Source organism: Takifugu rubripes, chromosome 22, assembly GCF_901000725.2.
Source record: "Takifugu rubripes chromosome 22, fTakRub1.2, whole genome shotgun sequence".
In the NCBI taxonomy this organism is placed as follows: Eukaryota; Metazoa; Chordata; class Actinopteri; order Tetraodontiformes; family Tetraodontidae; genus Takifugu; species Takifugu rubripes.
Window position 1 is genome coordinate 5,932,248 of NC_042306.1, and position 22,876 is coordinate 5,955,123.

At 40.4% G+C, this 22,876-nt stretch overlaps 2 protein-coding genes across 2 annotated transcripts in view; both read right to left on the minus strand.

Annotated features, from left to right (window-relative positions):
• Nucleotides 1-17: 17 nt before the first annotated feature.
• Nucleotides 18-17,119, minus strand: LOC105418219 (uncharacterized). Its single transcript, XM_011617029.2, has 27 exons — nucleotides 16,865-17,119; nucleotides 16,718-16,771; nucleotides 15,934-15,999; nucleotides 15,441-15,509; nucleotides 15,278-15,352; nucleotides 15,130-15,192; nucleotides 14,954-15,025; nucleotides 14,813-14,863; nucleotides 11,678-11,740; nucleotides 10,979-11,050; nucleotides 10,841-10,891; nucleotides 10,710-10,778; nucleotides 10,555-10,623; nucleotides 9,427-9,492; nucleotides 9,285-9,338; nucleotides 8,950-9,006; nucleotides 8,670-8,747; nucleotides 6,544-6,612; nucleotides 4,486-4,575; nucleotides 4,366-4,416; nucleotides 3,806-3,898; nucleotides 3,657-3,707; nucleotides 3,196-3,231; nucleotides 2,639-2,716; nucleotides 2,511-2,550; nucleotides 2,179-2,230; nucleotides 18-2,093 (listed from the first exon to the last, which is right to left on the minus strand). Exons 1-27 carry the CDS (start codon nucleotides 16,865-16,867, stop codon nucleotides 1,160-1,162), a joined length of 2,526 nt encoding a protein of 841 aa, XP_011615331.1. The 5' UTR covers nucleotides 16,868-17,119; the 3' UTR covers nucleotides 18-1,159.
• Nucleotides 17,120-19,858: 2,739 nt separating this feature from the next.
• tep1 (telomerase-associated protein 1) overlaps nucleotides 19,859-22,876 on the minus strand; it is a 28,144-nt gene continuing 25,126 nt past the window's right edge. Inside the window, exons 51-56 of the mRNA XM_029830545.1 lie at nucleotides 21,763-21,918; nucleotides 21,416-21,515; nucleotides 21,079-21,187; nucleotides 20,876-20,958; nucleotides 20,593-20,697; nucleotides 19,859-20,202 (exon numbers count right to left, since the gene is read on the minus strand). Of these exons, the coding sequence (XP_029686405.1) occupies nucleotides 20,083-20,202; nucleotides 20,593-20,697; nucleotides 20,876-20,958; nucleotides 21,079-21,187; nucleotides 21,416-21,515; nucleotides 21,763-21,918 (673 nt within the window). The 3' untranslated portion in view covers nucleotides 19,859-20,082. The remainder of the gene's footprint in view (nucleotides 20,203-20,592; nucleotides 20,698-20,875; nucleotides 20,959-21,078; nucleotides 21,188-21,415; nucleotides 21,516-21,762; nucleotides 21,919-22,876) is intronic.

Sequence of the window (22,876 nt, forward strand, 5' to 3'; positions counted from 1 at the left end):
TAATGCTTAGTCAGTTGTTATGGTTGCATGATTTTTTTATTTTATTTTTTTACAGACAAAAGTTAAATATTGAGGCAAAGCAATGAACTTCAAACTTGGGAGGTCACCTGGGATGTTGTTCAAAGAAAGAAGGCAGAGATGACACATCTTCCAGTTTCTTTGACTCAAAATAATCTCACAATCCTCCCAAAAGCAAGCCTTTATTTACTTCAACTGTAGAACACATTTGTTTTTGTTCTGCATATTTTGACTCACCCTGCTAAATAAAGATGATCCTGGCATTCCCAGCAGTACATGATGTATTTGGATGGAATGGAATTTTGTTTTCATGTTTAGACAAAATGGAGATGGCAGGAAAACATTTATTTTCTAAGGTCTCGAGAACTTAAATTTATTAAACTTGGAGAGCTAATAAACTGGCATTTTTCCATGGACGGAAGCCCTGAATTGTTGAATTTGATGAAGTTTGGAATGGAGGTTTCCAGTTTTTACTCATATTATTAAAAAAGGATCCATCCTGACAGGCATGTAAAAGTTCTACTAGCAAAGGAACAGCAGAAGGTTGGTTTCTTTTCTGTGCTTTAACGCTGTTACAGAGATGATGGCCAGTTACACGCTGGACTGAGCTGTTTTTTGTGCCATCCTTTTTAATTTTGATTCCTCATTTGCCAACTGTGCCCAGGGATTTATTCATTCTTATCTTAACTGAAGGACTGAGGACATTTTACTGTACATGGAATTTTATGACTTATTGCACATATAAAGATAACATTGAATATTGACATTCAGACATAAATGACATCAGGACTGGCAAATTAATATTAAGTTCACTAAACATATTACAAATCTGAAAATTATTCAATTTCATGTTACCTTACTGCTACCTTAAAGGCAATTACAAATATTAATTACACTGAAAGTAGTATCATATTTAATCGTTTTATTTGATTGGTGAAAAAAACCAACTCTTCCTTTAAGAATGCTACCTAGATTCAAGAGTTACACCCCTAAAATAAAGTTTCATTTGTGGGGATAAAACTATTTTATGTTTCTCAATTTTACAAACCCCATCCTAACTACTAACTATAGACAGTGATGCTGGAGTTATGAGCTCGAATGAAGCTTCACTAAATTTACAATTTTTCTGTCGTACATATTTTCAGTTTTCAACATTCTTTTTAATAGCTTTTTTAATGCGGTCAATCTCATCTTTGTCCGAATCACAATGGTCATCCTCTCTGTTCTCGTCAGATGCATCACTTCCTACCTCTTTGCTCTCCGGGGAGCTGGACTGCAGCTCCTCTCGTATACTGTTGAGCTCTACCAGACCGTCATGCAGCTGTGTAGCCACCTCTCTGATTTTAGCAGCAAATTCCGACTTTACCCCTTTTTTGAGTTCTTTGGAATCTTTGGCCACAAAGTAGATGTCCATTCCCACAAATAGCCCGGTGAGTACACCAGTGGCCATACTGGCAATCTGAACTGCTCTAGCTGCTGTGCTACCTGCCACGTTTGCGATCTGCACAACGCGCATGATCTCATTTGCATTGATGAGGATAGCCTTTCCTGCCATGGCACCATCTTCATAAAAACTACTGCTGAGCACAGGAAAGTCACGGTTGTAAGCGTGATGTTTCATCTTAACCAAATCAAATTTCTTCAGGTTTTCAATACCCTGCTTGATGAATTTCAGGCACTTGTTGAGGTCAGCTATTTTGTCTTGATAATCCTGCACGATCTTCTCCACCTTCTTGCGGTCCATAGAATTGTTGACCTGGTTTGTGATCCCAGCACCCGCTGACGTCAGCCCTCCTGCTGTGGCAACACCTAATCCCACTGCGGTCACAATCAAAGATGTTCCCATGGTGACTGGTGCCAAAGCAAGTCCAGCAATAGTGGCCACACCTCCAATGGCACTGGTTGAGCCACCGGTGATTTGAGCAATCTTTGTGTTTTTGCTGAACTTGTCCAGGCCATCCGCAATGCTGTTGAGGTCGATGACGTGCTGCCAGAGGCTCTCGGCACGCTCGGAGAACAGTTTGTTGAAAACACGGATGCCCTTCTGTATTTTTTCTGCAGTTACAGCAAAGGCTCTTAAAAAAAGTAGAGTGAAGTAGAGAGTGAATCCAAAGAGCTGAAGCACTAATTCGCCAAAGAACAACAGTACCAACAACTTACTTAGCCTCCTCCTTTTCTGTCATGTCCTCAACTTCAGGTGTATCTTCCCATGCTGAAGCAATAAAAAAACAAACAAATCAAACCTTCTGCAGGGATTTTAGTGAACATGATGTGAACTTGTAAAATAGAAGAGGGGAATTACCACAAAATTACAACTTCATAACTAAGGAATTATAGAATTTGTCACCGAACGTATGCATGTGTGTGTATATTTTTTTAAAGTGGCTGGAAAAATAATAGATGAAAGGGCGACAAAAGCCTCTTTAAATTTCGTTCTGTTCACAATTGTTCAGAACGTTGGTCATCATAAAATATTTTGATATCTGACTTACACTCCACTGTGTTCCACCAATCCATGAGATTATCCATATTCTGGAAAACATGATAATATAAGAATGGGTTTAAGTGGATATATACAGTTTATTACCATAGTGACTTATTTGCTATTGACACTTCAAACCTCTCTGTCTTCATTTGGTGATGGTTCAATGCGGAAGTCCTCCAGTTGATCAAACAGGGACCTGCTTCCTTCTTCATTCTCAAATAACAGAAATAATGCTCCAATAATATCTCAAATATGTTTGATAAGGTGTAAACAATAACATCACAGTGCTGTCTGTTATAACATAAACAGAGAAAGATTAAAAAATTAAATAGGAGATCCCCAATAAAAATAGTACACTGACGAGACTTTTTCAGAGGTAAAAGGATCATCTGTGAACACAAAGCAGCAGCAAAACAAGTCTGGGCACATTTCAGCCAAGTGATCCTTCCAGTTAAATATGTGGTCACACAAAAGACAGGTCTGGGTGTGGGGGAGGGTTCCCTCTTCAGAATAGAGAGGAAAAAAGCACAACAAACAACAACACACATTCATGCTTTCAAGGATAGTTAGTAAAACACACCTATGGTAAATGTGATCCTAATAAAACATCCTGCACTGCAACATTAAGACAAATACTGTAAGGTGATCACAAGTGAGTCAAGAAAGCCAAAAGTTAGGTACATATGGCATACCTCTGCTGTGTTTGCATGTCTCTGTAACATTTTCCCCTGTAAACATAGTAAAAACAAAAAAACACATTTTCTATAATTCCTATTATTATGATCATTGTTAATAGTTATAACAACCATAAAAAAAAAATTAAATAGTGTATGAGCAGCTGTTTGAAAAGATTGGCATTTGATTTAAGAAGAATCTAACTAACATGTTTTGTTTTGACCTCCACCAATTAGAACCCTGTGCTTTATCTATAATAATACATGCTTAGAACTGTGCACTGATTAACTTAATAAAACGACAAATAGGCAAATAACATATAATATTCATAGTTGGAAAACCTGTGCACATTAAATTATTTTAAAAGAATTAACAGAAAAAAAGAATTTGATGTACAGTACACTAAACAACATGGCAGAGATGTAAAAATAAATCAGATAGTGATCACAGACAGAAAACAAAGACATTTAACTGTTACCTTGACCCGAGGCATAAAGGGATTGTGTTTCTTAGGTTTCTTCACTTTTGTCTTGAAATAGAAGGGAAGATATCAGTAGCATATATCTATTTACAGTGACGGAGAAATCAATTAACAAAGATAGAGCAAAAGAAATGCAATTGAAAGACCTGATCAATCCTGTCTTTGCTCATCTCTTCACTTTCCTTTTCCTCTTGGTGTGCTGCATCTTCATTTCTGAGCTCTTCATCATCTGACAGGGCCTGATTCAACAGCAATAAAAGTATTAATAGGCAGTGATAAAATGCTATCACTTCAAAATCTAGAGTTTAATATTCAACCTTTACTTGAGAGACATTCAACAAGAATTTAACAAAGTGAAAAAAATTAAAAAAGAAAGACTGAGGTGTCCAGAGATTTACAGTTACAGCAAATCTGCCATGAAGAATGGCACAATTACATAAGAATAAATAGATTATGGTAATTATGTTTTTTTACTGTGTTAAAAAGATTTTCTACCGCACTGTACAATCAGCACAACTCCTTATTTCAAATAGAACACTTGAGGCAGCGAATACAGTATAATATTAGGATTAACTTAAGAACATACCAAAGTAGAAATATGTGAGCATTACCACTACGACTACTACTACTAATAATAACAACAAGAAAAAATCCAAAAAGTTGTTTTAAACTCCACTGATGGAAAACAAAGACATTTGAATGTTACCTTTACACGAGGCATAAAGGGATTGTGTCTCTTGGGTTTTCTCACTTTTGTCTAAAAATAAAAATGAAGAAATCAGTCTCAAATATTGACCATGGAGCAAAAGTTATGTAAATTAAAGACCTCGTCGGTCTTGTCTTTGCTCTCTCCACTTTTCTTTTCCTCTTGCTGTCCTAAATCTTCATCTCTGAGATTTTCATCATCTGACTGGGCCTGATTCAATGGCAATAAAAACATCTTTGTTAATGAGGCTCAGCAACTAAAACAGTAAACAAGCAGTGCTTCGGTAATAGGACACCGTGAAGGAAGCAACTGCTTACTGTGTATTAGAAAAAGCAGCTTGACACTCTATATGAGTATTGGCAAAATGTGGACTGATTAAACTAAGATTGAACACAGAAAATACTCAAACCAGTCCACAACAAAAGGGCCACAACAAACCAAAATATACCATTTGGCTTGGCCAATTTAGAGCAGTGAAACCTCTACAAGTAGAAACCTGTGAGCAGTGTGAGAGGAACAAATGTTCAGGATATCCACCATCAAATGCATTTCCTGGATATTCTCACCATGTTTCATGTGACGTCTTCACTGTTATCTTGGTCTGTTAAAACTATCGGTCATGTAAATAACCCTCTCTTAAAGCAACCCCCCCAATATATTTCAGTTAATAATTAATAATGTGCTTTTGTTTTTATTCTACATTTTATTATCTGAGAGTTAAAAAAAACCAGTTTAATAAAACATAATAAAAATAAAAAACAACAAAAAAATAAATAAAAAAAATAAAACAACATCCAGCTTCCATGAGAAGCATGTGCCGAGCAAACCCTGCAATGGCCATGGAAGATCTGATAAGAATGGTGAGAGAAGTTCTGGAGGAATAACTTGAGTGTTTGCTTTCACCAGAATTTTGTGGCAAATACTGCTGATGCTCTCAGTTGTATGATCTGTGCGTAGCTTCAGGCTTGCAGAAGAGCAGATGTACACAAGCAATGATCAGATACACAGTAGTCTGGCCTATATGTTAATATACAAGTAAGAAACTGACTTAATACTGTTAACACACATACCTACAATAGAGGATTTAATGACCTCCAATACTCCAATACTCTAGGCCCAGTTGAATTGTGCACTAATTTCACTGCTTTCACAGTGAAATTAGTGCATCGATGCAGGACATTTTATCACGGGCCGTCCCGCCTTTGATTAGCATTCGGGCATTTAAACATTTCCAGTATTCACGGGTCTGACCTCCCGGTGTGAAAGGGGTGTGGCTTTATGTGCACCGGAACACTGTGAGGTAAACAATGGACAATGGATTTTGTCTAAAAACCTTTTTTAAAACAAATATTTGTTGGCAAAAAATGTGTCTGTGTTTTCTTAAATTCCTGCAGGAATATTAGCTTTTTGTTCATCCTAATGTTCTAAGTTTCACAAAGTATAAATAAACTTAGACTATATTGACATTGTTAGGCAACAGTGTTGTAATATTTTCATTCAGTGGTTACAGCAGGACAGAAATGTGCTGGTGCTCATTGTGCATCATCAGTGGGGGTTGATATCAGTGGAGTATGTGGAGTGCAATGGTGGTGCAGCTACTGAGCTGGACACACTCGGGAGGTTTAGCGACTGTGGCCAACCAGCTATAAAGTTCATAATGAGGCCACTCAGTGCTGGCCAGGCTGGTAATATTGCCATAAATAACAGTGCCTGAATTCTGCTGCCAAATCTCTTCTCCACAGAAGCTTTGTTACATTACTACACAAGCCACAGGTATATAAATGAACCCTGATTGGTGGGATTTCTTGAGAACATACTTCACTTTTGTGTTTCACTTAAACACTGTGGAACATCACATTTGGTTGTTTGATTTAAAAAAAAAAAAAAAAAAAAAAAACAGGGGGAAAAGGAGTCCAGTGACAAAATCAGAACGCAACAGGCAAGTACAGGTACAGTCCATCATGAGGTAACTTAGTGGGACGACGTGGGACACCTTTCACATTGCACCTGAGCCAAGCTGCTCAACTTCCCGGGACAAAATCGCCTGACGACCATTTCACACTGCAGACAAGATTTTTCATGCATCGTGAAAGGATTCCCACATTTTCAAGCCTTTGATTTATTCAGAATATTTTACCCATTCCTTATGTTTGACTGTCACTGACAGAAAAAACTTACAGTTTTACTTTCTGAGGAGATTATTCTGTCTTTGTCCCTTTCACCATTATCTTTCTTACTGGATTGTACCTGCAGAACATTAAAAAAAGTTTAATGATGGCATTTTAATGACATTTAAATGTACAAATCTTCACCATGTATGATTCTGTGGTTTCTGGAAATTGCTTTGACTCATAATGCCAAGACCATCCAACAATCCACATACACTACTCAAAAAAATTAGAACAAAAAAATAAAAAAATAAACACTTTTTAATCAGAGTATAGCAACCTATCAGTCAAACTTCTGGGATATTGATCTGGTCAGTTAAGTAGCAGGGGGGGTTCTTAATCAGTTTCTGCTGCTTTTTTGTCAATTAAATCAACAACAGGTGCATCAGAGGGGAAACAATGAGACGGCCCCCAAAACAGGAATGGATTTCCAGGTTGAGGCCACTGATACTTTTTTCCCCTCCTCACCTCTTTTGACTTATTTTTTTACTGACTGACTTTCTACTGCTGTAGTTATTCATTTGGCTCAGATCAACATCTCTGTTGATAGGATGGTGCGGTACCTGGACACTACAGAGGTTGCCCAAGTAGTCTAACTCCTCCAGGATGGCACATCAATACGTGCCATTGCAAGAAGGTTTGCTGTGTCTCCCAGCACAGTCTCAAGAGCATGGAGGAGATTCCAGGAGACAGGTAGTTACTCCAGGAGAGCTGGACAAGGCCATAGAAGGCCTACAAAATGACCTCCAGCAGGCCACTGGTGTGAATGTTTCTGACCAAAAAATCAGAAACAGGCTCCATGAGGGTGGCCTGAGGGCCCAGCATTCTGTAGTGGGCCCTGTGCTTACTGCCTGGCACCGTAGAGCTCGATTGGCATTTGCCATAGACCACCAAAATTGGCAACTACGCCACTGGCGCCCTGTGCTCTTCACCGATGAGAGCAGGTTCAACCTCAGCACATGCAACAGCATGACCGGTTTGGTGGTGGGTCAGTGATGGTCTGGGGAGGCATATCCCTGGAAGGATGCACAGACCTCTACAGGTTAGATAATGGCACCCTGACTGCTATTAGGTATCGGGATGAAATCCTTGGACCCATTGACAGAAACTACGCTGGTGCAGTGGGACCTGGGTTCCTCCTGGTCCACGACAATGCCCGACCTCATGTGGCTACAGTATGCAGGCAATTCCTGGAGGAGGAAGGAATTGATGCCATTGACTGGCGCCCACGTTCACCTGACCTAAACCCAATAAAACACCTCTGGGACATTATGTTTAGGTCCATCCGGCGCCGCCAGGTTGATCCTCAGCTCAGTGATGCCCTGGTCCAGATCTGGGAGGACATCCCGCAGGACACCATTCGTCGTCTCATTAGGAGCATGCCTCGACGTTGTCAGGCATATGTACAAGCACGTGGGGGCCACACAAACTACTGAGAATCATTTTGATTTGCTACAATGACATTTTGGCAAAATGGAGCAGTCTACTGCATCATTTTTTCACTTTCATTTTTGGGGTGTCTTTGATTTTCCCCCTCTATAGGGTGATCATTTTCATTTCTATCAAATTATGTGGCATTATTTTGTTACTAATACATCACCTACTTTTTTTTTTTTTTTTTTAAATCAGGAATGATATTCAAGATAATTTTCCCCCCTTTAGATCTGATGTGTTTTCCAAGTGTTCCTCTAATTTTTTGAGCAGTGTATTTAAGAGTGACCTCTTTGGGTATATCTGTATGTGTGCCCATCTCCACACACACAAAATGTATGTATACGCATATAAATGAGATTTCCTTTTTTTTCTCCCAAGTAGCTCTTAGCTACTATTCTCATTCACATCAAATATTTTCTCTATTTTTAAAAGGATAATCACCAATACTTGACATCCAACAAGTAAAGTATCACATAGACCGGTTATCCTTGGTGTTTAAATATATAATAAAATCCACATTTTTCTGTACTGTTCATATAAAGAAATGAAAACAATAACATATCACTAGTTTGCTTTCCTGTATGCCATCACCCCTTTCATCTCCTATGCATATATGATAACAGCAAAAATGTAAACTGCTTGCCAGCGTTGGAGTCAAAGCAGTGCCACACATGAGAGGTAGTTATTTCAATGTTTTCACACCTCATCAGATGGTCTGGGTGGGACTGGTGGTATTTTACTGCTTTCGTTTGTCTCCAGCTCAAATAAGTTACTTTTGACCTAACAAGGATACACACAATTTCAGTGTGAAACACAAGTTGGAAAGTATATAGATTTTGAAGTTAGCAGGGCAGAATTTCATGTTCTTTAAAAAAAAGTGTAGATCAGGATACGTTAAACAGAAGAAGATAAGAAAAAGAAGAAGAGAAGGAGTTATTAGTTGATTGGCGGCATTTGTGCCCACAGATGACAACAAACTTACCGCTCTGCAGTTTTCTTTCGGTTGACTCTCATTCTTGTGTGCGTGTTTGGTGTCTTTCTGAAGGAAAAGCATTCATATTAGTAAGTAAACTTTATCGTGTGAATGTAGTGGAATTGTAAGTTTAGGTACTTGTCCTATGAAAAAGGTACGAGTGGGGTAGAAACAAATCAAAACACATGTTTATTGCCTAAACTCATTGGTAGAGCCTCATAACCTGACACTAACTGCTTAATCAAGATAAGGTGTTTCAAAAATAAGACCTTTTTTTTACACTTTTATAGACATTGTGTTGCATTAAAAATAATTAAATAAGCAGACAAAAACAAATCTCTTACTCTGTTGGCACCTCGAAAAGGATTCATCTTTGCTATTCCTTCAGTAAATTTCCACTGAAAAGTAAAGAAAAGGTGAGGACATGAGAAATAATGCCAAGGACAAACTGAAATGTTGGTTAAAAACAGGCAATAACGAGAATACCGGTTTTTGGACAGGCTGCATTTCTCCATTGTCCAAAGCCTCCTCACTGTCAGAGCCTGAGTTCTTCTGTAAATATGTAAAAAAAAAAAATCTGAGCAAAGTAGATAATGGTAAGCATTTAAGCATCTATTGGGAATGTAATTAAAATGACCACTTGTGCCTCCATGTACCAATAAAATTACAACTCATTAAGTCAGACAGTGGTCCACACACAGTCCAGTGCTGGATCTATATGTGATCTATATGGCTTTCTGCAAACTGACCAGAGGTAAATTTAGAAATAAATAAAGACGGCATAATCTTTTTTTTACAAAATCCAAAAACAAGGACCGCACTGCAAATGTCTCTGTACCCCTATTATCCTGTCTGTACTGTGGTAGATTCACTTTCCTCCATGTTTCAGCTCCGTAGCTCTACTATATAGGAGCAAACACAGAACCCCAAACTGGAAAAAGTTTTACACATCACTATTAAATCAGCTAAAATTTAGTTTGAGCCAAAACATTGTTTGTCTCAGAGGGCTTTAATCATCAGCTATAGGACACAGTTGCGACTCTGACCTTAGACCCCCTCAAAATAGGTCAGGAAGAACTTAATGAAGCCCTCTTTGGTAAAAATAAGAAACTTAAAGGAGAGCCACAGACGAGGGTGTCGGCAGGAGCATTGTTGGTGTTCAGTTAATGAAGAACAGCTGCATGCATTTATTAGGGTGCAGCTCCTCTTTGGCTGCTGGCTCCACCACCTTATCTGAAAAAGCTACAAGTCCAGGACTGTAATCTGATATCTAATGGCAAATGAACAGAACTCAACAATGCACATATGAGTTAAATTGTGAAATTTCTGTTAAATTAAATGCTATAAGTTAAACTGGACCACAAATTTGTTGTGCAAATGCTTTAAGTCACTTTATTTTTTTCTGAAAAATTAATAAAACATATTCCGCCCTGATTCAATGTCACACAAGAGCTTCTCATAAAAGAGACGGACTGAGATTTGACTATTTACTTCATAAACACACCTCTAAATTTCCTCCTTTCTCATCAAAATAAATATGTCAATGTTAAAATCAACATCACTTAAGGTTTATTTTGCTGGTAGTTAAACATGATTACAGAAACAAGAGTTCACCTCATCATTGTTGTTCTTGCTGAGATTATCACTGCTGCCAGAGAGCTCGCTGGCTGCGGATGAATCGTTCTGAAAGAAAGATATCTTCTCATTAATACAGTCATCCTTTCAAAATAACTGGAGGTTTGTTGAACAAACAAAAAGGCAGTAGCAACCTGGGCTCGTGTCCCTGCTCCATGAGACTTTTTCTTTTTAAACAACCCTGTGAACATCCCTCCAGCCTCCTGTAACATATGAAAGTTGTTGAAATGTGCTAATAGTGAAGGAAAGCTTCTCCAAAGCTCACCTTGTTATTCACCGCAAGGCTGTCAGCACTGCCGAGTACTAACAAGTCATTCTGAAGGTGAAAAATAAAGGTCAAATTGTCAGCATTGTATTTCCTTTTTATCTTGATGATATAACACATGTAAAAGATGACTCTTACCTCTGATTGTGTCTTTGCCTCGAGAAGTTTTGAGTTTTTTTTAAAAATTCCCAGAAACACACCTGTTGATTCCTTAAAAAAAAAAAAATGTCATGGCATAAAACAAAATATTGTGTACTTTGTGAAACAGACCGATATAAACTCAAACAATGACCAACATTCCTACTGAACTGTTGATGTCTGCAGGTTCTGCCAATGCTTCCAAACAGCCACAATAGCATCAACACACCTTTAAAATACACACCCTTCTCAACACATTGTGACCAATTATAGGTGACAAGTTATTATCTGAGGAGAGCGGTATGAAAATTTTTTAAAGGCATTTTTACATTTTTGTTACCATATGAGCTTATTATGTGCAAGCATGTGCCCGGGTATATGTACGTGTTTGTGCCTGTTATTTCAATTGTGGAGAATGCGAGGAAGGAAGGATTGTTCTTTACTTTTAACTGTGTGCATTTTTTCATTATGCTGTGCTTTATCACTGTAAAATCCTTTAAGTTGCTGAAGTCTGAAAAGTGCTATAAAAATTAATTTGAACGACATATATACGTTTATGGACTATTGTAACTTTTAATCCTCGGGCTGTGCTGAACAAGTGTGATTCTGCTGTTTCATGTGTTTTAAAGAGTAAAGAAGCCAAACAATCAGGTGTTATTGTTAAATACTCTAATGGAAGACTTGAGTAATGAGACTCACTTTAGCACTGCTGGTTTCAGACAAACTGTAATTGCTTGCTGTCAACTCATTTTCCAACAGATCCTGAAACATAATTTCAATTAATATTCATTGCACTGGATTACTAATTGTATTCTTTATATAACTTCTTTTTTCAAGTAAAAGGAGATTTTTGTAGCCCAGGAAGGTGGGGGTGTCATTGGGACACGCAATCCCCTCCACCACGATAAGGTGGTAGCCCAGGAGGGGTGGTGGTGGGGTTTGCGTGTCCCAGTGATCCTAGGAGTTCTGTTGTCTGGGCCTTTATGCCCCTGGTAGGGCCACCCATGGCAAACAGGTCCTAGGTGAGGGATCAGACAAAGCGTAGCCCATCACCCCCAAATGACGAGAAACAATACTGGTTCCAAGTTTCCCTTGCCCGGATGTGGGTCACCGGGGCCCCCTCCAAGAGCCAGGCCTGGGGGTGGGGCACGTTGGCGAGCGCCTGATGGCCGGACCATCTGCCCATGGAGTCCGGCCGGGCACAGCCCAAAGAGGCAACATGGGACCCCTTTCACGTGGGCTCACCACCTGCAGAAGGGGCCAAGGGGATCGGGTGCATTGTGTGTTGGGTAGCGGCCGAAGGCACGGACCTTGGCGGTCTGATCCGGCATAAACTTGCTCTAGGGACATGGAATGTCACCTCTCTGGTGGAAAAGGAGCCTGAGCTGGTGCGCAAGGTTGAGAAGTTCCGACTAGACACAGTTGGCCTCACCTCAACGCACAGCAAGGGCTCTGGAACCGGTCTTCTCGAGAGGGGTTGGACTCTCTACCCCTCTGGAGTTGCCGATGATGAGAGGCGACGGGCAGGGGTGGCAATTCTCGTTGCTCCCCAGCTCAGTGCCTGTATATTGGAGTTTACCCCGGTGGATGAGAGGGTAGCCTCCCTTCGCCTTCGTGTGGGGGGACAGATCCTGACTGTTGTTTGTGCCTATGACCCAAACAGCAGTTCAGTGTATCCACCCTTTTTGGAGTCCTTAGAGGGAGTGCTGGAGAGTGCTCCTTCTGGGGGCTCCCTTGTCATCCTGGGTGACTTCAATGCTCACGGTGGCAAAGACAGTTTGACCTGGAGAGGTGTGATTGGGAAGAACGGCCCCCCTGATCTGAACCCGAATGGTGTTTTGTTATTGGACCTCTGTGCTTGTCTCACCAGCGGTGAGGGATGCCATCAGGCTGAAGAAGGAGTCATATCGGGCCTTACTGGCCAGTGGGACTCTTGAGGCAGCTGATAGGTACCGGCAGACCAAGCGAAGTGCAGCTACAGCGGTTGCTGAGGCAAAGACCCAGGCATGGGAAGAGTTCAGTGAGGCCATGGAGAACGACTTCCGGACGGCTTCAAAAAGGTTCTGGACCACCATCCGGCGTCTGAGGAAGGGGAAGCAGTGCACTGTAAACCCTGTGTATAGTGGCGATGGTGTGATGCTGACCTCAACTCCCAGTGAGGAAGCAGGGCCTGGGGACCTGGAGACAGGCTCTCGTATCTCCGGGGCTGAAGTTGCCGAGGTAGTCAAAAAACTCCTCGGTGGCAAGGCCCCGGGGGTGGATGAGATCCGCCCAGAGTTCCTTAAGGCTCTGGATGTTGTAGGGCTGTCGTGGTTGACTCGACTCTGCAACATGGCGTGGACATCGGGGAAGGTGCCGCCGGATTGGCAGACCGGGGTGGTAGTCCCTCTTTTTAAGAAGGGGGGCCGGAGGGTGTGTTCCAACTATAGGGGGATCACACTCCTCAGCCTCCCTGGTAAGGTCTATTCAGGGGTACTGGAGAAGAGGGTCCGCCGGATAGTCGAACCTCGGATTCAGGAGGAGCCATGTGGTTTTCGTCCTGGGTGTGGAACGGTGGACCAGCTCTACACCCTCAGCAGGGTCTTTGAGGGTGCATGGGAGTTTGCCCAACCAGTCCGCATGTGTTTTGTGGATTTGGAGAAGGCATTCGACTGTGTCCCTCGGGGGGTCCTGTGGGGGGTCATCCGAGAGTATGGGGTGCCGGGCCCCGATACGGGCCGTCCGCTCCCTGTACAATCGGTATCAGAGTTTGGTCCGCATTACTGGCAGTAAGTCAAACTCGTTTCCAGTGAGGGTTGGTCTCCGCCAGGACTGCCCTTTGTCACCAATTCTGTTCATAACTTATGGATAGAATTTCTAGGTGCAGTCATGGTGTTGAGGGGGTCCGGCTTGGTGACCTCAGGATCGGGTCTCTGCTCTTTGCAGATGATGTGGTCCTGTTGGCGTCATCGGCCCGTGACCTCCAACAATCACTGGATCGGTTCGCCACCGAGTGTGAAGTGCCTGGGATGAAAATCAGCACCTCCAAATCCGATGCCATGGTTCTCAACCGGAAAAAGGTGGAGTGCCTTCTCCAGGTCAAGGAAGAGATCCTGCCCCAAGTGGAGGAGTTCAAGTACCTCGGGGTCTTGTTCAGGAGTGAGGGAAGAATGGAGCAGGAGATTGACAGGTGGATCGGTGCGGCATCCGCAGTAATGCGGACTCTGCACCAGTCCGTAGTGGTGAAGAGAGAGCTGAGCCAAAAGGCGAAGCTTTCGATTTACCAGTCGATCTTCGTTCCTACCCTCACCTATGGTCATGAGCTTTGGGTAATGACCGAAAGAACAAGATCACGGGTACATGCGGCTGAAATGAGCTTCCTCCAAAGGGTGGCTGGGCTCTCCCTTAGAGATAGGGTGAGAAGCTCTGCCGTCCGGGAGGAGCTCGGAGTAGAGCCACTGCTCCTCCGCATTGAGAGGAGCCAGATGAGGTGGCTTGGGCATCTAGTCAGGATGCCCCCTGGACGCCTCCCTGGTGAGGTGTTCAGGACATACTCAGAAACACCACATCGAGTTCACCTCGTTGTTGTTTTTGGTGAGATTATTGCTGCCAGAAAGCTCGCTGGCTGTGGCAGACAAAAGATATCTTCTCATTAATACAGTTATCTTTTCTGAATAACTAGAGGTTTATTGAACAAACAAGAATGCAGCAGCAACCCGGGCTTGTGTCCCTGCTCCATGAGTCTTTTCTTTTTTTTTTTTTTTAAAACAACCCTGTGAACATCCCTTCAGCCTCCTGTAACACATGAGTTATTGAAATATGCTCATAGTGAAGGAAAGCTTCTCCAAATCTCACCTTTTTATTCACTGAAAGACTGTCAGCACTGCAGAGTGCTAACAAGTCATCCTGAAGGTGAAAAATAAAAGCAATTAATGTCAGGATTTCATTAAATTGATTATCTTAATGACATAACCCACAGTAAAAGATGGTTATTACCTCTGATTGTGTCTTTGCCTCAAGAAGCTTTGTGTTTTTTTTAAACATTCCTTTAAACCTTCCCATTGATTCCTTTAAAAAAAAAGTCATATTCACACATATATTTAGGAGCAAAAACATTATTATGTCATTGCAGTTTCCATATTCTAATGAAAGAATTGAGTGATGAAGCTCACTTTAGCACTGCTGGTTTCAGACAGACCGTCATTGCTTGCTGTCATCTCACTTTCCAACAGATCCTGAAACATAATTACTGACTGTATTCTGCAGATGACTTTTTTTTTTTTTTTTTTTAAACTCACATAAAAGGAGATTTTGTCTCACCCGTGAAAGCCGTCGGACATTTCCTGGTTTAGGTGACCTTAAAATCCCACCAAGAACACTTGTACTTGATTTTTCCTGCAGACACAAAAGGGCAGTTCAGGTTTCAAAAATCAGAATGGTTCCATTTCTAAGGAAAAGTTTCTCTGCAGCAGAAAAAACTCACTGTTGTTGATTTATTGCTAATTAAGCTGATGGAACTGGCAGACAGTTCAGGATCTTCTAAGTCCATGTTCTACTATGACAAAGATATAAACAAATCATTTTATTAGATTTTCAAGTTATATTACTCCGTATGTTATCTTTGATGCACCGAATCTGGCAAATTCCAGCGACAAGCAGAGGGGCCATTCTAGTTAAGAGTCCACATCTGATCTTTTGCATCAGATGGACACATATTCTCTAGTTTCAAGTCTACACACATATAAGATAAATCAGTGGCTGTGTTTCTGTTTCATTGTCCAATGACAGATGACGGATCAGGTACCTACAGTATGAACAGGATGGGACACTTGAATAGCCTACCTAATGTACAATAACTGAAGATCACTGATTACTACATGAGTGTACTTAAAGTTAATAAAATTATATTTTATTATATATCTGAAGTAAATGACATTATTAAAAAGTCCATAAGGTTAAAGAAAACTGTTACAAACCTGCGGTTGGTCTTGAACAGCTTTGGTTGTTTTCTTAAAAAGCCCTTTAAAAACACCCCTTTTGTCCTGAAATGTGTGGAAAATACTGATATTCAAACATAGTGACATTTGTCCCGCCCCTAAAACGTGATTGAGCAGACAGTCAAAATAAGAAAACAAAATAGATGTAAAACTTTGATGAACACCTTTTTGCTATATTCAGTCAGATTGTCTATATTTTGGTCCATGGTGTATTTGTGTTCTTAATGTAATTATTTATATTAGATGGCGGTCCATGAACTATCCAAGTCTCACATGACAATCTTCCTTTCACTGCTTTGTACCTGGGACATGTGCAATGACAATAAAGTTGGATCTAACAATAATGTGTATATTTATTTTCCTCAAATTCTTATAATACATACACCAAAACATCTACTGTATGTACCAATGACTAAAAATATCTGCATGGAACGCATGTTATGTATGAATATTTCTTCATATTTTTGTGGCACCTGTTTCTGTAAGGCAGAGGAAATACTGATTGTAACAGATTAGATACAACAAGTAAGGGAGAAAAGAAAGGAACGGGAAAACCAAAAACCATGTCTAAATTTAGCTCTGAGAAGCGTTGACTTCTGACAACTTCTGCTTCTCTCAGCAGGCTTAAATTGAAACCATTTTAGCCGTTTGTCTCCCCGACTAATATAAAATGTTGTTTTAGCGGTTTTAGGGAGCAGCTAACAGACTGTCAACACAAGAAAACTTCCGTCCGCCAGCTAAAGTTCCATTTGGATATACTCACAGCTTCAGCTGTTTCTTCACACTCCAGATCCAAATCCAGGCTATCGTATCGATCCTGCCCAACAGTTACGTCATTAAACACGTCTCCTGTCCGCCCAATTTCATGTTTTCAATCAATGTTAGTCGCAACATAACGCCGCAAACTCACCATTTGCTGCTCTGTGTCAGTTCTCAGAGTACTCAGAGAGATTCAAACTGTTTCTCGGCGATTCAACGCCGTTTTCCTGAAAGGGTTCTTGGTAAGTAGAAAATCAGATGTCCCTGAGACCTGACGCAGATCTTCCTTCGTCAGATACTAGTCTTACCTGTTTGTACCTGAAGAGAGGGAGTGGCTGTCGCACACCTGAGCGCTCGAGATTCGCATCACACCAGGGCGCACGCGCACATACACAATATTAATTTGAAGAAAATATAAAACATGGTGTAAATTAACAATTGGAGAGAAGTTATATATATATATATATATATATATATATATATATATATATATATAGAGAGAGAGAGAGAGAGAGAGAGAGAGAGAGAGAGAGAGAGAGAGAGAGAGAGAGAGAGAGAGAGAGAGAGAGAGAGAGAGAGAGAGAGAGAGATTTTGGTCAAAAGTTACTCCTATATTCCTCACAGAGAGACTATATGTTAATGAGATACCATCTAGAGTGATCATGTGATCTAATCTATCCCTGAGAGGTTCAGGACCAAACACCATGACCTCAGTTTTTCCTGAGTTAAGGAGGAGGAAATTTGAAAACATCCAGGACTTTATGTCTTTAAGACAGGTCTGAAGCTTCACTAACTTCTCTGTCTTCTCTGGTTTCATGAATAAATAAAGCTGGATGTGATCAGCATAACAATGAAAATGTATCCCATGCTGCCGAATAATGTTCCCTAAGGGAAGCACGTACAAGGTGAAGAGGATTGGTCCAAATACAGAACCTTGTGGAACTCCATGGCTAACCCTACTGTATGAGGAGGGAACACCATGGACATGAGCAAACTGGTATCTATCAGATAAATATGATCTAAACCAGTCTAGTGCTGTCCCTTTAATCCCAATCACATGTTCCAGTCTGTGTAACAGGATGCTGTGATCAACTGTATCAAAAGCAGCACTGAGGTTCAGCAGAACCAGCATAGAGACCAGTCCATGATCTGAAGCTATAAGAAGATCATTAGTAACTTTAAGAAGTGCTGTTTCTGTACTGTGATGAGCTCTAAAGCCTGACTGAAACATCTCAAACAGGCTGTTTCTCTGCAGGTGCTCCAGTAACTGAGTGACCACCACCTTCTCAAGAATTTTAGAGATAAAAGGAAGGTTGGATATTGGCCTGTAATTTGCTAAGACATCAGGATCCAGTGATGTTTTTTTAAGCAACGGCTTAATCACTGCCACCTTGTAGGACCGGGGTACATAACCTGTCACTAAAGAACAATTGATCTGGTCCAGGATAGATCTGCCTATCAATGGTAAAACATCCTTCAACAGGTGTGTTGGGATGGGATCTAAGAGACACGTGGTGGACTTGGATTTCTGAATTAGCAAGGACGCCTCAGAAAAATATATAGGAGTGAAGGAGTTTAAGGGCCCGTTGGAGAACCTGTATGTTCCCACAGTCAGCACATCTGGTGATGGTCCAGTTGTTGGGATGGCCTGGTTAGCTTTTTCTCTGATAGCTAGAACTTTATCAGTGAAGAAGCCCATGAAGTCTTCACCACTAAGGGAAGAAGGGATACGTGGATCTAAAACACTGTGACTCTTGGTTAATTTGGCCACAGTGCTGAAAAGAAACCTGGGGTTGTTCTTATTTTCCTCAATTAAAGAAGAAAAACAAGCTGTTCTAGCCTTACGGAGGGCCTTTTTGTAAACTAATAGACAGTCTTTCCAGGCTACATGATAGCTGTCTATTTTACAAGAATGCCACTTCCTTTCTAGTCTGCGCGCTTTCTGCTTGAGGGTCCTGATATGTGAATTATACCAGGGGGCACACCTCCTCTGATTTACTATTTTCTTTTTCAGGGGGGGAACAGAATCAAGCATCCTTCTCAGTGAGGTTGCTGCACCTTCAGCACCTTCAAGAGTCAACCTCAGCAGGGCTAAGATTATAATGATTGATCCCTGGGGAAACACAGTGATTCTGGGATCAACGCAGGGATTGCTTCCTTAAACTTAGCTACAGCATTATCTGAAAGACATCTGCTATAGTAAGACTGTGTTCTGAGGATAGAAGAATCCTTAATCATAAATATAAAAGTTATCAATGAATGATCTGACAGGAGTGGGTTCTGACGGAACACTGACACATGTTCTACCTCAACACCATAAGTCAGAACTAGATCTAAGGTGTGGTTGAAGCTATGAGTTGGTTGGTTTATCTGCTGGAGGAAACCAACTGACTCAAGTAATGAAATGAAGCCATGTCTAAAGCTGTCATTTACGTCTAGATGGATATTAAAGTCTCCAATAATAATGACTTTGTTTGTTCTAAGGACCAAGTCAGATAAGAAATCAGAGAACTCAGAAAGGAACTCTGAATGTGACCCAGCAGGGGGCCGATATACAACTACAAACAAAAGTGGCTTTTCTGTCTTCCAGTTCAGATGGGTGATGCCAAGAGTCAGGCTTTCAATTGAACTGGAGCCATGTTTTGGTCTAGGATTAATTAATAACTTGGGAGTGATAGATGGATGATGGATAAACACCAGAAGACAGTGGTGGTGATAGATGTAGCAATCCCAAGTGATCGCAACATCAGGAAGAAGGAACACGAGAAGCTGGAGAGGTACCAAGGGCTGAAGGAGGAGATGGCGAGAATGTGGGACATGAAGGCAACAGTGGTCCCAGTAGTGATTGTTACGCTAAGGGCAGTAACCCCCAAGCTGTGTCGATGGCTCCAACAAATACCAGGAACCACATCAGAGATCTCTACCCAGAAGAGCGCAGTCCTAGGAACAGTTAAAATCCTGCGCAGAACCCTCAGACTCCCAGGCCTCAGGTAGAGGACCAGATTAGACAGACAGACAGACAGACAGACAGACAGACAGACAGACAGGCAGGCAGGCAGGCAGGCAGGCAGGCAGGCAGGCAGACAGACAGACAGACAGACAGATTTCTTACTGCCTAGTATAAAAAGCAGCAGGGCACACTTCATCATATACTCAAGTTTATTTGAAGTCAGCATCCTCTCCAAACAGAAGCGATACTTTTATATTAGGAGGTTTGAATATTTCATTTTCAATTTCTTTGGCCATTTTTATTATTTGCTGCATTGACCTCATGTCAGAAGAAAACCAAACAACAAAAGTAGCGATTTTTCTTTAAATGTAATCCTTTCCCCTAAATCCCCTAAAGTTTAGTGTGTAAAATTATCAAGATTATTGTGTCCAGGTGAGGAAGTAAAGATTGCCCTGTCCATCACCGCAAACCAGTTCTGTTGGATTTGCGGGGTTCACCTCCAAATGTACAACAGGCCCTTCGCACATGAACATTCCCACCTGGGAGAAGAGACAAAAAGAGATGTAAAAACTTATCTATAGGTATAATGAAGCTGTGCAAGAAATGCGCTTGGTTTATATATTGAATAAGCTTGAGAAGGGGACTATAGAGAGAAGTGAATTACTACAATTGCTAAAGTTTATTTACAATAAATGAACTACTAGGTTTTATAATCCATAGAATTTCAGAATGTTCTTTGATTTAAAAAACAATAAAAATTACACTAATTTACTTAGATTTTTTTTCATTAATTATTGTAACACCAGTCAAATACTAATCAGATCTAATATTTATATTTCACCCATCAGCCTGCAAAATTTAATGCACAAAAACATAAATGTCTCCGTGTCCCTGGGTGTGTGCAGTATTTGTTCTATGATGTGCCGAACCTGCTTTTTGGTGTCTCTGTCCCACAGCTTCACTGTCCTGTCGTAAGAGGCTGAGATGATGGTTTGCTCGGTTACTCTCAGCACGCTGATCCTGTCATTATGAACCTGGGGGAATAAAAACAACATTACAAAATGTTCTACAAGATTATACTGAGGTGTTGTGACTTTACATTTGTTGTATCAATAACCATCAATGATCTAGAAAATTACTGAACATGAGATTTTTCTCAAATTTAATTAAAAGCATTTTGACTCATTTTGCACGTCTCTTGGCACAACTTACAAGTTTTCTGTTACTTAATGAGAAAGGCTCTGTAGGTTGAATGAACCACATGTTGCCCCGAACGTCTCCACACACAACAAAATCTGAAAAAAAAAAATCAAAAAGAAATCACACAATCAGAGAAAGAGATAGATCAATCAATCTTTGGTGTTCAGGCAGTTGATATCATATTTTCATTATTAGTAGTAGACATGATGTCATACCTTTGTTTACAGTTACTGCTGATATCAAGCTACTCTTTCCCTCATCTCCGGACTCCAGTTTCATTGAGCTAAAAGCTGAACGGAATGAATAATGGGGGCCCATGGCAAACTGAGGACAAGGACATCAGTTACTACATAAAAATATTTAGTACACTAACACTTGTAAAAGTATAAATGGCTGTTTCTGTACTATAAAGAAATTGACAGAAATCTAACTTTGAATTATTTTAATACATAAACATATGATTTTACTGTATGAAAATATATTGATCTTATCTCACACTTCCATGAAATAATTCATTGGAAAAGCACAATGATGTATATATAAGAAGCTCACAATGAATCCAATTAGAATTTCTCCTGCTTCCTCGCCAACCAACCACATGCTTTTCTCATCATTTGGAATCAACCCCAAAATTCTGGTTCTCTGCTCCCAACTGAAATGAGAATCAATTCAAATTTGAATGAATTAATCAATCAATCAATCCAATCATTGCATACATAAACCATAGGCAACAATAAACATGTCCTGTTGTAAACAAATCCTTAAATGCAGAGAGCACACAAGGCTTTTATTGCCTGGTAAATTATGGTTTCTGAAATGTTCAGATCAAAGATTTAAATTAATATCAAACATATAACCACACTAACATTCTGGACAGGGAATAAGCTAAATAGATTTACTCGCTGACTATGTGCATCCAATTTTCCTCTTCAGACGAGACATGAAATATCCTTCCAGACTCTGATACTCCAATGAGGACCGTGCAGTAGCTGAGGCGCACAGCTGCTTCTTTTAGTTTGTATGTGTTCACCTTCAGCAGGCTGACAGCTGGGACACTGGACAGAGTGAAAGGTTAGTGTGCACAATACAATCAATGTATGAAACTGTAGTTTTGCAACTTGGACTTTTGCCAAAGTTATCAGAATTGATTTTCCAACACTGATAGAATAATACTGAATACATATGTTAGAACCATTATATTAAAGTTATCTCTTATTTACTTTTACCTTGTTATATTCTTTATTCTTGTTATATTGATTCTCATTACTTAATGTTTCTTATTATTTGTTAATGCTTAATGTTCATGATGCTTGATGTGTGAACTCGAACTCCTCTGGTCAAGGATGACAGAAATGCAGTTGCTGTGGGGAAGTGACATTGACTGGAGATAGAGTTGCAGAGCATGACACAGGAGGTGTTCTTTTAATCTGTCTGAAATGGAAGAATGTGCTGTGTGCGAGCTAAGCTAATCAAATCAGTGAAGACCTATGTATAATCTCACCATTATGATTTACAGTCTTTTCTTTGTATGGGACCTGTTATCTTGTGTCCCCCCCCCCCCCCTTTAGGCACATTTGAATTCTGTCTAACTAGGGACCTCCTAATTTCAATAAAAGAAGGATGGCGGAAGTTGTGCGTCAGAACGTGTTGGAGATCTGTAACTGAGCACATCTCTCCGTTCTCCTTCCAAGTAAAATTCAAAACTGTTGTCTTTGCCTCATTTGTTTCTCTCACGTTTCAGGTCATTTGAACCTAAGATCATATCACAAAAGTTATCACAAAAGAAAGTTAATAAAGGGGCATAGTTATAGTTTAATCTATCTGAAGTGTACCAACTAATAGGAGAATTTGATACAATATCAAAAGTTTTATTTGATGTGTAGTTGTCAATAAAAACTTTGAAATAACTGTCATGCATTTTTATTTTTGTAACATTTAAAACAGACAAATATTCGAGGTTTAGCTTGCATTTTCTTCACACATATTGCACAATTGCTGTAAAAAGTTCTCTTG